At 50.0% G+C, this 16,806-nt stretch overlaps 1 protein-coding gene across 1 annotated transcript in view; it reads right to left on the bottom strand.

Moving 5' to 3' along the window:
- The window catches only part of LOC126545206 (aldehyde dehydrogenase 1A1-like), a 187,636-nt gene that overhangs the window by 89,294 nt on the left and 81,536 nt on the right, over positions 1-16,806 (bottom strand). The window contains exons 7-8 of the mRNA XM_050192967.3: positions 3,851-4,093; positions 2,930-3,032 (exon numbers count right to left, since the gene is read on the bottom strand). Of these exons, the coding sequence (XP_050048924.2) occupies positions 2,930-3,032; positions 3,851-4,093 (346 nt within the window). The remainder of the gene's footprint in view (positions 1-2,929; positions 3,033-3,850; positions 4,094-16,806) is intronic.

Below are 16,806 nucleotides of genomic sequence, written 5' to 3'. Positions count from 1 at the left end.
TTGCTCTCGGGTCGGTCACATCTCCCGCCACTGCCGTAGTAGCCGCTGGTACTCCTCGCCTCGACCATATGCTGATCGACACTTCGACCGAGACCCTCGGCCTCTATCACCCGCCTCTGAACCATATCATGCCGGCCTTCCACCTCGGGGAAACACCACTAGCTGCTCGCCGTCGCCGCAACGCCGTCAGTCCGGTTCGCCGCACACCTCGTCGTCCCTCGTCCCCGTCCTACGCGGGCCGCTTCTCGGGAAACAAAGAAATGGAGCCCCCGGAGGTGCGGCAGCATTGACGACTCGGAGTGGAAAACCTCTGCTGACCCCTACTACTCGACCAAACCTTATTGAAATTTTTGTTGATGATGTACCCGTTCAAGCGCTCATCGATACTGGCGCTCAGGTGTCGGTTATGTGATCCGATCTTCGTAGCCGTCTCCGTAAAGTCGTGACACCTGCCGAGTCGCCTACCGTCCCAGTAGCTAATGGCAGTACAACAGCCGTGATGGGAATGTGCACCGCCCGTGTTACCATTGCTGGCCGTCCAGTGTTAGTCCTGATCACCGTACTGGCCGAGTGTCCCCACAAAGTGATTCTTGGAAGCGACTTTCTGACTGCATATTCAGCACTTATTGACTGTGCAGCCGGCACCCTTCGCCTTGAACTGCCCCATTATTTTGCCGACCCGAGTGACGACCACAAGTCTCGACTTCGTTCTACTAAATTTGTTCGACTGCAACCTGATGCTGCGACTTACATCCTCATGTCGCCTTCTCCACCACTTCGAGATGGTACTTACGTGGTGTTTCCACTTTGCGACGTCCTCCTGGCCCGTCAAATAGCGCTACCAAGCTCAATTGTAACTCTCGTCAATAATCAAGCGTGCCTTCCTCTTCTGAACTTTGGTTCGTGTCTGCAAGTGCTTCCTGAGGGTGTATCTCTGGCTGTGCTGTCCCCTTTGGAAAACCGTGGAGTTATTGCTCTTACGCCCGAACCACGATTCCACACTGCTGCAGCTTCTGCTTCTCCTACTTCAGGCAACGACAAGTGTGCATCAATGATAGCTACTGATTTACGATCTGCTTACGCCCACGCCCTTCGCCGCATTCTGATGTCCTATGAAGACATCTTTGATTTTGGCAATCGCCCGCTAGGTCCAACCCGTGTCGTCACCCATCCAATCCACACTGGTGACGCTTCTCCTATACACCGGCGGCTCTACCGTGTGTCTGTGGCTGAACGCCAGGTGATCCAAACGGAGGTGGACAACATGCTCTCCAAAGATATTATCGAGCCTTCCTGCAGTCCGTGAGCGTCACCTGTCCTTCTGGTTAAAAAGAAGAACAACACCTGGAGATTTCGCATTGATTACCGTCACCTTAATAAGATTACCAAAAAGGACGTGTTACCGCTTCCGCGTATTGATGACGCGCTGGACTGCTTACACGGTGCCGGTTATTTTTCGTCGATTGATTTGTGCTCTGGCTACTGGCAAATCGCAGTGGACGAACGAGACCGCGAAAAGACCGCCTTCGTCACCCCAGATGGTCTCTACCAATTTAAAGTGATGTTTCGGACTATGCAATGTCCCTGCTACCTTCGAGCGCATGACTGACTCTCTTCTGCGGGGTTTCAAATGGACCACGTGCCTCTGCTACCTTGATGTCGTCATTGTTTTTTCACCGAAGTTTGAGAGCCACCTCCACTGACTCTCAGCTATCCTTGCTGTTTTTCGGCTATCTGGCCTACAACTCAATTCTGCAAAATGCCATTTTGGCCACCGTCAAATACGAGTACTTGGTCACTTGGTTGACGCTGCAGGCGTCCAGCCTGATCCTGATAAAATTCGTGCCGTTGGTGAGTTTCCACTTCCATGTTTTTCTACCGATTCTACTTCACCCTCCTCTTCACCTCACAACCTTCTTCCGTCCACAGTGGCACAAAGTCGTATGTCACAATATCAATTTTGTCCGCTTTAGATGTACTACTAGATTTATTTCACAGAACTGAGATATCATTTGTCATTGCTGTGTTACAGAGATTTAAACTCTCGTTTCTGAACATTTTCGATTTTTGCCAAAATTTAATAAAAAAATTACGAGCTAAATGACAAATTCGAAACAAACAGTCACTACATCTTAAGCTTTTCTTTTAAATGCAACAAACCTTGTGAAATTCGGTGCAGTGGTTATCGAGAAAAACGAATTCTCCTTTTACATGTGTTTAGATAGGAGCACCCTAGCTAAAGCTTACTCGTAAGAGTGAAACGCGATAGCATTCGCAGGCCCCTGACTGCTTTTCATGCTTCCCGGCAACTGCAGCTTATTTAACCGTAACGTTTACGGGGAAACCCTGGCGGCGAACGCTATGCACGAAGGAAAGCTTTCTGGCAGAAACGCGGCCTCTTGCGTGGGTGTATCTCCTGTTATTGTTTCGCACATTTAATAATCAGTCCGAGAAGAGCTAACATAAGATATATGCGCTGTCGATGTTTATTTCTTTTCATTAAATTTGCTTGTGGGCGCCGTTCTCAAAATTCCGAGGAATAACTTTGTAAAGAATAAGACGCGGTATGAGCAACTTTGGTGGTAGAAGAGTGTGTGGGTAAGCGTGGTTCGGAATTTGGTACGAAGTTACTTTTGCCGAAGCGATGTCCGATGCCGGACGCCGGATTTTCTGCGACACGGGGCTCTTAACGCTCTTGCGTTAAAACATGTAGTCCTCAAAAGGTGTGCATGCTCCCGCAAGTTTTCATGAACTACACTAATAAAAGAAGTACGTGGAGTGCCGCCGCCGTCGTCCAGCGAACAGGCAGCTCACGTAAATGCAGAAGGTGCACCCGCTGGCTGTAAAAGACCGAAAGAAGCCTTTGCGTCACCTCCGGGAAATTGTGCGGAGAGCTGTGCAGGATACTGCGCAGGAAGTGCGTACGTACGGTCGGCATCTGGGAAGACAATCAGCGGGCTCTTCCCTCCTAGCTCCAGTGACACGCGCTTGCAGTTTGTGTCACCCGAGGCCTTCAGCATCAGTCGGCCAACCTGGAGGGTACATGCAAACAGCGACGCAGAGAGTACGTCTGTAACATGGCCGTGAATAATGTGCACACTGCTGATAACGTTCGTCACGCTCATCTGCACATATTATCCCTACCGGGCCCGTTGTCGTCGGCTCTCCGGAAGCTTCCATAATAAAAAGCCGTCCCTCAAGTAGCAGAGGTGCCAAATCTCTCTTACGATCGCTAGTCATTACTCACTGTTCAAGTTGCCGCTTGCCTCCGCCGCCCTGTTCCAAGCGGAACAACGTGGATCATCTGTCGTCAACGTCTCAGCGCGGCCGCCTACTTTAGCACGGGTGAAGCGCAAGTGTTCACCAGACTCCAGAAGGGTGACGTTGACGCCTGACTCGCAATCGCTGTCATCGCATCCAACAGGTGGGTCAACTCGCGAAATATCCCTTTCTACCTATCGAGCCTCGCTAAGACAGGATTCCTAAATGGACATACTGACCATGTGCTCTGGCATACTGTCTCAAAGAATGTGCACCGCCGTTTTGGTGCAGTCACTGTATCCGCTGAGGTCGCGATGAAGACGACGTGCCCAGGGGTGATGAGGATAAAGAAAGTTACCGAAAGTGCTCCCACTAATCTATTTATTTTTATTCTAACCTACCTATCCTCAACTTGAAAATGTTTTGCATTTCTTATTTATTTCAAGCTACATTCTCCTTGACTAAAGTCCCAGAATGGTATGTGCGAATAACTCTAAACGTCCTAATCTACATTTACACTATGTTCGCTCGTTGCGCCAAAGCAAACAGAGGCATGGTAAACTGCATTCCAAGAATATACCAAGAATACCTGCGTGGATCCAGTGAAGGCAATCTTGTCAACGTCCATGTGGTTGGAGAGAGCGGCGCCTGCGGTCTCCCCGAATCCCGGCACCACGTTTACGACGCCCGGGGGAAACCCCGCCTCGCGCACCAGGCTGGCCGTGTACAGCGCCGTCAACGGTGTCTGCTCGGCCGGCTTCACGACAACCGTGTTTCCCGTGCACAGGGCAGAGCCGATCTTCCAGCAGAACATCACCATCGGCACGTTCCACTGCGAGCATCCGGAGATGACCAACGCGCGCAGGACGATCCCATTGAACACTACAAGTCGATTCATGCTAGCTCGGTCATTTTTTCTTAATATGGTGCGCGCAGTCGAGCCAGCTTTTATAAGGGAAACGAAAACGTACCGGTTCAATTATCTCGCCGCAGAAGACGTGCACACTTATTATCACGCACACTTATGCACATTTTATGCTATCACGCGCGGTGGTGACGATGAGAAAACAAACACTGCCAAACGTGTGGAATAAGAGCCTAACTCTTCTTGGAGGAATCGTGCCCAGAAATACGAGTAGCCCGCAAACCGCAAAACGAGCCACGAGCACAGTCGTCCGTCGTCCAACCTAGCTCACAGCTGTCGACTATATTTATACACATACGCAAGACCTTGGACGTCGGAGTTACTTCGCTTGTTCCACGACATGAGTAAGAACTCAAACATTGTTTTTCTGCTTTTGTAGTGGTCAGTGCATCTGCTTAATTTATGCAATGTGTAAACTGCTTTTTTTGTTCATTTCATTATTCACTGAGAAACTTGTTTCACCTTGTTCTCTCGCAGCTGTATCATGTGCATTGCTTTCCCCGCATCATGCAAGTTCTTGGCTTTTCGGCGGATGCGGAATTTTGAAGAAATCTAATCTCACTTGAAAGAAGTTGTTAACCCTTTGGTGTCTTCGAGATATCTTTACAGCTTTGCAAATGCTACTTTTCCAAATATCGCTGCAATGTTCCTGCGGTTGGAGCGTCTGATGTTCTCATAAAAGGCGCATGCCCCGTAAAGAGGTTTCACTGCAGTACAACTTAAAAAGAAATGTTACATTATGCAGTTTTACGTGCGAAAACCACTTTCTCATTATGAGGCACGCCCTAGTGAGGGACTCCGAAAATTTGGACGACCTGGGGTTCTTTAAGGTGCACCTAAATCTAAGTACACGAGTGTCTTCTCATTTCGCTCCCATCGAAATGCGGCAGCCGTGGCCGGGATACGATACCGCGACCTTATGGTTAGCAGCCCATACCATACCCACACTAAGAAATCACTGCGGGCGCAGTACAACTTTAGAAATGTGCCTTTTCAACCTTAGAATTCTTGCGCAAATAATCAAATCTTCACACGTACGAAGCGTAAGTCGGTGATTGCTCCTTTTCAGTGATTCGGGCTGATGACGGCGCATTTCCCTGGTGTGAATTTCCAAACATCGGTATGAAGTCCACAATGGCACAAAGAATGAGCCAATGAACTGAGAACCGAGAACCCCTGAACGAAACCCCCTTCGTTGCTCTAACGCCGTGGACGTGTGAAGCACAACCGGCATGTTCAACAGCAGACAGCAGCGCCGCGCCGCGGAGCTACCGGCAGATAAGGCCGGGCCGGTCCAAGAAAGCTCCACCGCTGGTAATGGATATGTTGACTTCGGATTTACAGCCCTAATTTGGCTAAAAAAATAGGGGCAAAGACTTTCTGATTCACCCGCGTACAAAACGAAAGTTTCTAACTGTGGTTCAGGAAGCTTTATGGCGGAAATTCTTCGTGATTTTTTTTCTAAACATAGGTAGGATATTAGGGAAATTAACTGCAAGAGCTTCGTGGCGCAGCCCGCCGCCTGGTTTCAAAGAGGACGCTCATAGCTACCATCCATCCACCCACCCAAATTCTTGGACGTGTCATTTAACGTATTTCAGCGTAATCCGTTGTGTTCGCGTACATTCGAGAAGGTGCAGGAGATCCACGTCACGCGCGCAATCTGATTAGACAGACAAGACTCTTTAGTTACTGTACTTGATCATGACGATGACTTATTTTCATCCCCTTTAAAACGGCGCGGTGGCAGAGTCACCTAGCCTGCTTGAGTTAACCAGGTATTCTCTACAGGCTTTTCATCCTACTATTTTTGTATACGTTTGTTTAATCTTTCTTTCTCTTCCTTAAAACTCGGTCACGGTCTCTCTCCGCTAGGCCAGTCACTTACGCCGCTGCGGCTCGAGTCTCCCGCGCACCACGAGCAGTTCTGGCGAGACAACGACTATGCGGACTCTCGAACATAAAGTATAGGATCTACAGAGGAGGATACAACAACGACCGGCAGCCGAGTGCAACGCAGCAGAACTAGAGGACAGAGCAGCGAACAGAGAAAAGGATACTAAAACATCTAGAAGCCAGAATAATGAAGCAGATAGACGAATGGCTGCAAGCATATGAAGCGAAGATTCTAGACCCCGTTGAACGACGCCTATAAGTCTTCAAGCAAACCGTCACTACGAAACTTGGCGCATCAGAAGTACACAGACAGTGATACTAAAATCATGAAAAAGGCAGAGCCACTAACCTGCACAGTTGCCACACTAAACGGCAAACTGATGGCTTCACGGCACTACAAACTTCATGACGTATGCTTACAAGAATTTTGTGACTCATGAACAGCTGGCACAGCAGTCATGAACCAAACGCAATAGACGAAAGGCAGTCCTAGTGGAATCCGCGGAGGATTCTGGCTCGACAACATCAAACAACATGCTTCAGGCGGAAGACAACTACCAACAAGACGGCTTCCAAACGTAGACAGCCCGAGCCACTTCCCACCTTCCACATTTGGCACTGGAATTGCAGATCCTGTAGACTCCGATCGGCCTACATGCAAGAATATCTCAAAACAAGCAATCCAGACGTAATCGTCTTACAGGAAACGAATACAGAAAAAATCAAGCTCCCCGGCTACAACCCTGTGGCACACGCCGCCCGCACCGTAATTCTTGTCAATAATACACGAACCGCACAGCCCCATGAAATTGAAGACATTGAAATCGAACACACCATAGTGATGGTGTTTCCGACTCGCAAGACGCAACAGAGCCTATACTCAGCCAGCCTCTACAGCCCGCTGCAGGAGCAGCTACGCCACTTCTACCACTTCCTCCGGGACCTTCGCGGACCTTCGCAAGAGCGTTAACGGCAACCAGCTCGTTTTAGTGGTAGCCGTGTGGCCACATATGGGGCCTTGGTAGCTCCAGGCCCCACACGTGTTCTGGGGCTACCCTAATACCACCAAGAAAGGGGCACGGGTTCACGACGCCACACAGCAACACCGCCTGACGATATGGAATGACCTGCTTCAACCAACCAAAGTGGGCGACAGCGTGTCGAGGGACACCAATCCTGATCTCACGTTCGAGACGTGTGGAAAACCACGTGGATCCGACTCCCGGACGCGCTAGGGAGCGATCACTACATAATTCAAATCGAAGGCGAACAGTCTCGCCCCCTCCCCCCCCCCTGAAGGTGGGGGGGAGGGAACGAGCATTGAAAGACCCCTGACTGCTTTTCATGCTTCCCGGCAACTGCAGCTTATGTAACCATAACGATTACCGCGAAACGCTGGCGGCAAACGCTATACACGATGGCAAGCTTTCTAGTAGAAAAGCGGCCTCTTGCGTGGGTCGATCTCCTGTTATTGTTTCGCACTTTTAAGATTTCAGTCTGCGAAGAGCTAAAATAAAAGATATGCGCTGTCGGTGTTTTTTTTTTCACTAAATTTATTTGCGTGCTGCCGTTCTCAAAATTCCGATGACTAACTTTGTAAAGAACGAAAGACAAGTTATAAACAACTTTCGTGGTAGAATAATGGTTGGGTATACGTGGCTCGGAATTTGGTCCGAAATTCTTTTTTCTGAAGGGTCGCTCGACGCCGGATTCGGGACGCCGGCACCCGATTTTCTGCGACACGGGACCCTTAACGCTCTCGCGTTAAAACCCATCTCCATCGCAAATCTGCGCCCCATCTCCCTTAGGTCCTGCGCCAGGCAACTGTTTGCAAAAATGGTCGACGAGCGGCTTATCCCCCATCTCACGGAATACAATCGCTATCCGAACACCACATGTAGCTTCCGCCAGATTCTCTCCATTCGAGACGTCCTCTTCCAGCTAAAGGAAGATAGTTTAACGCAATAGCGCTAAGGGCCCCGTGTGGCGGAAAATCCAGCGTCGACGACCCGCGTCCGGGGTCGCTTCGACAAAAAGAATTTCGAACCAGATTCCGAACCACACATACCCAATCACTCTTCTACTGCCAAAGTTGATCATATCTTCTCTTTCGTTCTTTCCAAAGTTATTCCTCGGAATTTTGAGAACGGCAGCCCACAAACAAATGCAATGAAAAAAAAAAACCACCGTCAACGCATATTTTTTGTTAGCTCTTCTCAGACTGAAATATTAAATTATGAAACAATCACAGGAGATTGACCCACGCAAGAGGCCGCATTTCTACCAGAATGCTTACCTTCGTGCTTAGCGTTCGCCGCCAGCGTTTCCCGGTTAACGTTACAGTTACATAAGCTGTAGTTGCCGGGAAGCATGAAAAACAGTCAGAGGTCTTTGAATGCTAGCGCATTCCACTCTTAAAGGCGAAGCTTGTGTCCTCCAAAATCTCTTGTCCATTTGAGCAAACACAGCAAGACAACCATTGTAGCTCTAGATGTAAAGGGCGCCTTCGATAATGTGAGCTATAAAGACATTCTCCGTCGCTTAAACGCTATCGCCTGCGGCGCCAGAACATACGCCTACATGCGCGTTTTCTTCACCAACCGTACGGCCGCGGTAGAGACTGCCAACCTACGGAGCAAGACATTTCACCTACCTAACAGCGGTACGCCGCAAGGTTCGGTAGTTTCACCACTCCTCTTCAACGTGGCCCTCCTCAAGCTTCCCCGCCTCCTAGACACCGTCCCAGGGATATGCCACGTTCTATATGCAGATGTCACACTGTGGACGAGGCGCGAGCACGGGCGAACAGGAGGACAGTCTTCAGGAGGCGGTCAGCATTATCGAACGGTATCTCGACACCAGCGGGCTCCACTGCGCCCCGGACAAATCCGAGCTGCTAGTGCTCGCGGCACGCAGCCGCGGCAGACCCTAAAGTCACGGTGTACCGGACCCACGAGTGCTTGTACAGGGAGTCCTAATACCGAAGGTCGGCTTGCTTCAATATCTTCGGCTACATATACACAAGGACGGGTCCGGCTCCACCGCACTCCCCCACGCTACAGAACACCGTGACACAGCTTACTCATTTCATATGACGGATGGTCAGCTGGTGGAATGGCCTCAAAGAGCACGACACCTAGAGAATGGTACAAGCCCTCCTTTATAGCCGCATTATATACGGAACTCCTTACCTACTCTGAAGACAGTGGATAAACACAAGCTAAACCTCCTAATACGAAAGGTGACGAAGCTCACCCTATAGGACTGCTACCAACCGCCTCCACTGACCGATTGCTTGGCATGGGAGTTCACAATTCCTGGGAAGAACTCGCGGAAGCACACCTCCTCAACCAGATCGAGAAACTCAAGCTCACAACCACAGGCCGAGCAGTACTCCGACGCACAGGATACGCCATCAACCTAGAACTCGGTGGCGAACGTAAGGGCAAGATCCCGTCGAAGTTCCGAGAATGTCTACAAGTTCACCGGATCCCTCGGAAAATGCGTCCTGAACACTACCGAGGCAGACGGCTTGCCAGGGTAAACGTCATCAGGCACAAGCACCATAACGACCCGCACGCGCGCTACGTGGATAAAGCTAAGCATCCGGGCCGAAAAACCTTCGCCATCAGCGTCACACATTACAAGGAAACGAAATTGGCATTGGCGACACTTTTCGCCGAACGGGCGACACAGCTGAGGAGGCCGCTATAGCACTCGCCACCCAAACAAGCGAGTATGCCATAGTGGCCTTCATCGACTCTCAGACAGCGGCGCGCAACTACATGAAAGGCAAGATCTCCATCAAAGCGACCAGCGTACTGAAACGAAACGACGCATCTTCCCCCTACACCTGCATCATATGGGCTCCTGGACGCGAGGGACTCGAGGGGAACCCAGCGGCACACACCGCGGCCCGCGCAAGCGTCAACAGGGCCTCCCCGCACGAAATTCTAGACACGTCCCACCCACCCACATCAGCGGAGGAAACAGAAACCATAGCACTAACATATGCCAAGCACTACCGCAGCGCCATCGGCTTGGACGCAGGGCATAACCTCCCCCACATTCAAAACTAACAAGAAACGAAGGCACCGACAACAGGCGACTCCAAAGTAATACCTTCACCTACGGCATCTTATTGCACCATTTCGTACCGACGCTATACAGCTAACCTGTCCACATTGCAACCTTCCAGACAACCTGCCACACCTCGCAAGAATAACGGAGCAAGCATCACAGCGACACAACCAGTAGCGGTAGACGCAGACCCAAACCTCCTCACTGAAACGTGGGAGGCTGCGATCTCTAAGCCAGACCTGGTCAACCATCGCGAATTCGTCGCCCGAGCCTGGCGGGCGATCCAGGTCAGAGGGTTCCTGAATTAAGGGACCTTGCCACCTCGAGTAACAAGCCACTGCTTCAAATAAAGCTTTATTCATTCATTTGTTCCTCAAAACTTCTTTATGTACCTTGTACCGCTACCTATGCCTGTAACGGATACGGTCGTATAAATAAATTCGCTGTTTTTTCCACCAATACTATAAACATCTCTTGCAAATCTCGACTGCTGACCGGTTGATCCTTCCGTCCACTATAAAGCCAAAAGCTTATGGACCATCTACGGCTCTCACTGAGTGAACTCCTTCGCATTCTATTAGGATGTGCTGAGTGCATGGTCTTCGGATTTTCGCTGCAGCATATATATATGCCTCATCTTGTTGCGAATATTTGCACTAGTATGTTTGTCTCCTTAGGAAACGAGCTCGAGCCTCAAAAAACAAGGCACTTCCCTTCGTGTTATTTATTTTATTTATTTATTTGATAAATACTGCCAGCTTTCAGAGAAGGACGTAGGCAGGAGTGGACAGTACATATGAAAAAATGATCAAAAATAAGAAGACAAAAACACATACGACAAGGCTCGCACTACGCACTGAAAAGCAGCGAAAGACCGATAGTTTGCACGTCGCTTGCATACAAACCCGTGCTACAGATATAAAATTGTACAATGATATATTGACAGAGTGCTTGACAAGGAACACGGACCATTCAAGCTGCGCATGCGCGTCGCTCGATATGACAAACTGCTACAATTCATCACTTATCGAAGCATTTTGCGGGAGAGCCATAGCATATGTCGGGAGATGATAAGTTATCGTACAGATTCTCCCTTCTAATATTTTTCTTTTCATTCTTGTACATATATAGTCTTTGTTGCTTCTATTCTTTGCATCCAATGTCTGTTTCTCTCACTCTCCATCACTGTCTGTTTCTCTCACTTTCTTCTTGATGACTCGTTGTCGTCAACTTACACTTCCAATTACCCTGTACTTGGCTGCGAACTTTCTTGACCTTTTCCTTCCATCTGTGTCCACGTTTTTCTGATACAGATACTTGTGCACTTTAGCCACCCACTTATTTTGATCAATGTCCCTGAGCCTTTCTTCAAAGCTAATTCTGCTCTGCGCGTTTTTGACTTCAAACGAGGCGTAACCCATGTCACCTTGCACTGCCTCATTTGTGGTTTTGCCATGGACTCTCGAAGCTAAGCGGCCTACCGATTTTTGTTTAACTTCTAACCCGGACAAGATTTTCAACTTTAAGCACAAAATGGCAGTTGCGAACATTTACCGCTGGAACCATTACTCCTTTCCATATCCCACGCACCATTTCATATTTATTGCAGCCCCATAGTGACCTACGTTTCTTTGCTGCGGCATTCCGCTAAAAAGGGGCGCGGCATCTGCACGGCGGCAGAGAACGTGGGGTGCGAGCTGCTAACCGACGAGAACCAACCGACCAGGCAGGGGAATAGCGTCAGTCCAGACACGAGTCCCGATCTAACCTTTATCAGGGGCGCCAAACAAGCAGAGTGGGAAAACCTGCTCGAGAACCTTGGGAGCGACCATCACATAATAAGGATCAGCACGGTGGCGGACAACGTCCGGAGGAAGATTGGCACGGCTCGGCTGACGGACTGGGACGCCTTTAGAGCGCACTGCAAGCAGCTCGAAGGCAGCATCGTTTCGGCGGAAGAGTGGAGCCAACAACTCAGACGAATCCAAGACCTATACACGAAGGAAGTAGACAGGACGGAACAGACGCCGGAGGTGGACAAGCGGCTCCTCAGGCTATGGGAGGCGAGACGCGGGCTCACCAAGAGGTGGAAGAGACAGAAACTCAACAGAAAGCTAAAAAAGAAAATTGCGGACATCACCAAGAAAACGGAGGAGTACGCGACGCAGCTGGCCGGACAGGGGTGGCAGCAATTTAGCAATTCGCTAAACGGCACCCTCAGTACGGCCAGAACGTGGCAGATCCTCAAGGCCCTCATGGACCCGAGCAAAAACAAATCCGAAGGCAGCAAGTCGATACAGAGGCTAGTCCACCAGTACGAAGGCACAGACGAACAACTCCTTGAGGAAGTCCGGGTCAAATGCTACGGCAAAGACCAGGTCGAGAGCTACAAGGAAGAATACCGCGGCGAAGAAAACCCTACCACGGACCGACCCATCATGAGAGAAGAGGTCGTCGAGGCGATAAGATCAGCCACCAAGAACACGGCGGCGGGGGCGGACAAAATCCGGAACTCGCTAATCAGAAATGTCGGCGACGAGGCCATCGACCAACTTACGGCCTACCTCAACAAGCTCTGGCAAGAAGGAAGAGTTCCGGCGGAGTGGAAACACGCCGTCGTCGTAATGATTCAGAAGCCAGGGAAGAAACTCCAAATAGAAAATCTCAGGCCGATATCCCTAACGTCGTGCCTGAGCAAGCTGTACGAGAAAGTGATCACGAAGAGAATCCAGTCGCACTTGGAAAACGAGCGATGGTACCTGGATAGCATGTACGGTTTAAGAGCCAACCTCTCAACGCAAGACGTGCTACTCCAACTCAAGGAGGAATTGCTCGAGACGATGCCGAAAACGGGCGAAAACGTCGTCATGGCCCTCGACATAAAGGGGGCCTTCGACAACGTGAGCCACGCGGCCATCATGGAGGGCATCAACAACACCAACTGCGGGAAGAGAGTGCACGATTACGTCAGGGACTTCCTGAGCAACAGAACGGCAACGGTGGGGCTGGGCGGGCTGAGAAGCAACGTCTTCCCCACGCCGTGCAAGGGCACACCCCAAGGATCCGTCATATCGCCCGTCCTCTTCAACGTGGCAATGATTGGCCTGGCAAGAAAACTTAAGGAGATCCGAGGAATCCAGCACGCGATATACGCCGACGACGTCACGATCTGGGTCACCCAAGGATCCCTCGGAGAGAAGCAAGAAAAACTGCAGGAAGCGGCGACCTGCGTGGAGAACTACACCAGAGAAAGGGGACTGCGATGCTCCACGGAGAAGTCGGAGCTCCTCAGGGTCGGCAAGCACCCAACGCAAGCGACACTGGAGGTGACCCTCGAGGGACACAACATCCCGGAGAAGAACATGATTAGGATCCTGGGCATGTGGCTACAAGGCAGCCGGAAGTGCAGCCACACCATTAGCCTGCTGAGCAAGGCGGCGGAACAGGTGGGCCGCATGATCAATAGGGTATCCCAAAAGAAATACGGAATGAAAGAAGACGACACTCTCAAGCTAGTCAACAGCCTAATTGTCAGCCGAGTCACGTACTCCCTGCCGTACCACGTGACGACCAAGGCAGAAAGAGAGCAAGCAGACACCATCCTCAGGAAGGCGTACAAGACGGCTCTGCGTCTACCGAGAAACACGTCGAACGAGAAGTTGCTCCAGCTGGGCATCAGCAACACCTTCAGCGAGCTCGCCGAGGCTCTGCTGGGTACGCAAACCGCGAGACTGAGAGGCACCCCTACGGGACGAGCGCTCCTGAGGAGGTTGGGTCGGGATACGAGTGGACTGACAGACAGATACGCGGACGTACCGGACCACCTCAGGAAAACCATTAATGTGGGACCACTGCCGAGAAATATGGATCCCAACCTACACGAAAACAGGCGAAAAGCTAGGGCTGGATACGTTGAGAGAACGCTAGCCCAGCTAGACAATACAGTATACACGGACGCCGCCGTATATCTACACGGAAGAGAACGCGTGGCCGCGGCGGTAGTGGTTAACAAGGAAGGAAACCCAATCACGTATGCCACGGCAAAGGTCGCTGGCACAGCGGAGGCCGAGGAGATTGCCGTAGCGCTGGCGGCAGCGGAAGGTTATAGAACAGGCCGATCTCTCAACATACTGGCGGACTCAAAAGAGGTGTGCAGGAACTATACGAGAGGCAGAATCAGCAAAACTGCCCTCAGAATACTCAGCGGAGCCACCTCCGCCGAGAAGGAAAAGCCCAGGCACAAACTAATCTGGATCCCGGGTCACGTAGGCATAGGGGGGAACGAAAGGGCAGACAGCCTAGCTCGAGGCGAAGCGTTCCGAGCTGGGCGGTCGGATGCCCCGGAGACCCACCTACAGGCTTGCGAGGGGGGATACGCAGAGACCCTGAACTTACATAGAGGAACTAGAATTAGATATCCGCCACCCCACAGAGACCTCACAAAGGAGGAAGCGACCAGCTGGCGCAGACTACAAACAAACTCCTTTCCCAACTTACACGTGCTCAATAAGATGTTTCCGACACAATACAGGGCCACCTGCCCTTGGTGCGGTGCCAAACCTACACTCTACCACATCACCTGGGAGTGCGAACGCAACAAAGCATTCCACAAACACGAACACCCGAGTGCGGAGCAATGGGAGAGTCGGCTCACCAGCAGCAAGCTCACGGCCCAAAGGGCCCTAGTGCAGCACGCGAGCGATGCAGCACGACTCAGTGGAGCCTTGGAATAGGGGCCCACCCTTGCTGAAGAGGAGTCTCAAGTCGCCAGCGCCAAGAAGATGAAGACGACGGAGACCTCGTAACCGCGAAACTCTTGAAAGACTCAAAAGTTTTCACTCACTCACTCACTCCCTTTTATTTTCAGGTTATCTTGGTGGGTGCTTGAGCACGTCTTTCGTTCGTTTATGTATACGCCGATGTATTAAAGCGAAGCTTTCTTTGCCTCTTCCTTCGACTTTTCCACTGCTGCTGCTGCTGCTGCTGTGGCCATCTTACACGCCGCGTCGGGGTGTGGTCCATAGCGTGTATATACATGGATGGAGCGTGGCAGAGAAGAAAGGCGACGCGAGCAGCTCATTTGGACGTTTGCATTGAGTCGCGTGTACACAATGCCTTCTGGAGCTCCCTAGACGTCGCCACATTAGTCTTTTGACAGCTGTAATTATCCATGAGCCCCGCAAAAGCACTGCACAAAATAAAGCGCTTACCTTTCTACTAACGTGCTAGTCCATATACAAAAGTATAGAAGGGGAAGGGAGATGAGGCACAGAATGGGCAGAACCGACAGTCACGAAGCGAGTGAATAACATCTTTTCCACTCTTAGCTCGCAGTTCCCATATCGGTGGGGGCGAGGAGAGGTGAGAGGAAAAAGATGACGTGGGAAGCCAAGGAAACGCTACTACTAATACAGATGCGCCAGTGGTTGAGGGCAAACTGAAGGTAGTCAATGTTTCGACGAAAATTCGTCTCGTCAGGCAGTGAAGTGAAAAAGGTTTGCAGTCACTGACCAAGTCCAACGAAAAGAAGGACGTTTCGGAACCCGTACGGGTTCTTGTTCACAGTGAGGTGGACAAGACGAGTAGTGGTGTAGCTCCGTATTTTAGTAACTACGTCTTTTCTGTAAGCACTCCTGTAGTTTTTATTTTTATTTATTTATTCAACCACACTGCAGGCCAATTCCTTGGCCCTAGCAGGAGGGGCATGTTCAGAATGACAAACAACAAATAACAGCAATAAACGCGAAAACAGCAAAAGGGCAAAGAGTAACAACGCTAACACAATGGAGAAGCAATCTTCAACAAAACAAAAAAAAAAGAACCAGAAGATACAGAACAGAACTAAACCAGCAGAAAATATGTACATTCATACAATTGCAAGTATCTATAGCTCACAAAAGAAACGTTCCAGTCCTGCCGAAAATTTTTCAGCCTTGATAACAGTTGGCGGCAACTCATTCCACTCTTTCACTGCTCAAGGGAAACAACTGTATTTGTAGAAATTAGTTTTCGGAAAAATAGGCCTCAGTGAATGTTCCACTGTGTGCCTTGTTTTCCTAGTAGCAGCACTTTGGGTATAACTTGGTTCAGATAGGGCTACTTTTCCGGACATAAAATTGTAAATTAACAAGCGTCGGCTTTTTTTTCTACGTATTTTCAATGTTGTAATCTTATTATGTTTCATCGGTGACGATGGAGAATCCTTCCTTCTATATATATTTTCTGAATATAAACCGTACAGCCTTTCTTTGAACACCCTCAAGCTTTATTATATCTTTCTTAACATATTGGTCCCACAGCGCAAACGCGTACTCTAGCTTCGACCAAACACATGCGTTATATGCTAGAAGCCGAACACTTACAGGAACATTTCTAAGTTTACTCTTAACAAAACATAGCTTTTGAAAAGCTGACGCACAGATATCTCAAATGCGCACATCTTATGAAAGATTACAGGTAAGAGTTACCCCTAGGTACTTATATTTATCAACCTCCATTATAGTGCTGCCGTTAATGGGGCAAGTGAAGGTACTCGGAAATTTTTTCCTTGTTACACGTAGAAGAACAGTTTTTCCCCTATTCAATTCCATGCCCCAGTCCTCGCACCAGTCGTGAATTTCCAGAACAGTTGCTTGTAAAGAGGC

This window comes from Dermacentor andersoni, chromosome 10, assembly GCF_023375885.2.
Source record: "Dermacentor andersoni chromosome 10, qqDerAnde1_hic_scaffold, whole genome shotgun sequence".
Lineage (NCBI taxonomy): Eukaryota > Metazoa > Arthropoda > Arachnida > Ixodida > Ixodidae > Dermacentor > Dermacentor andersoni.
The sequence above is the reverse complement of the archived record's forward strand: the minus strand, read 5'-3'. Positions and strand labels throughout refer to the sequence as shown.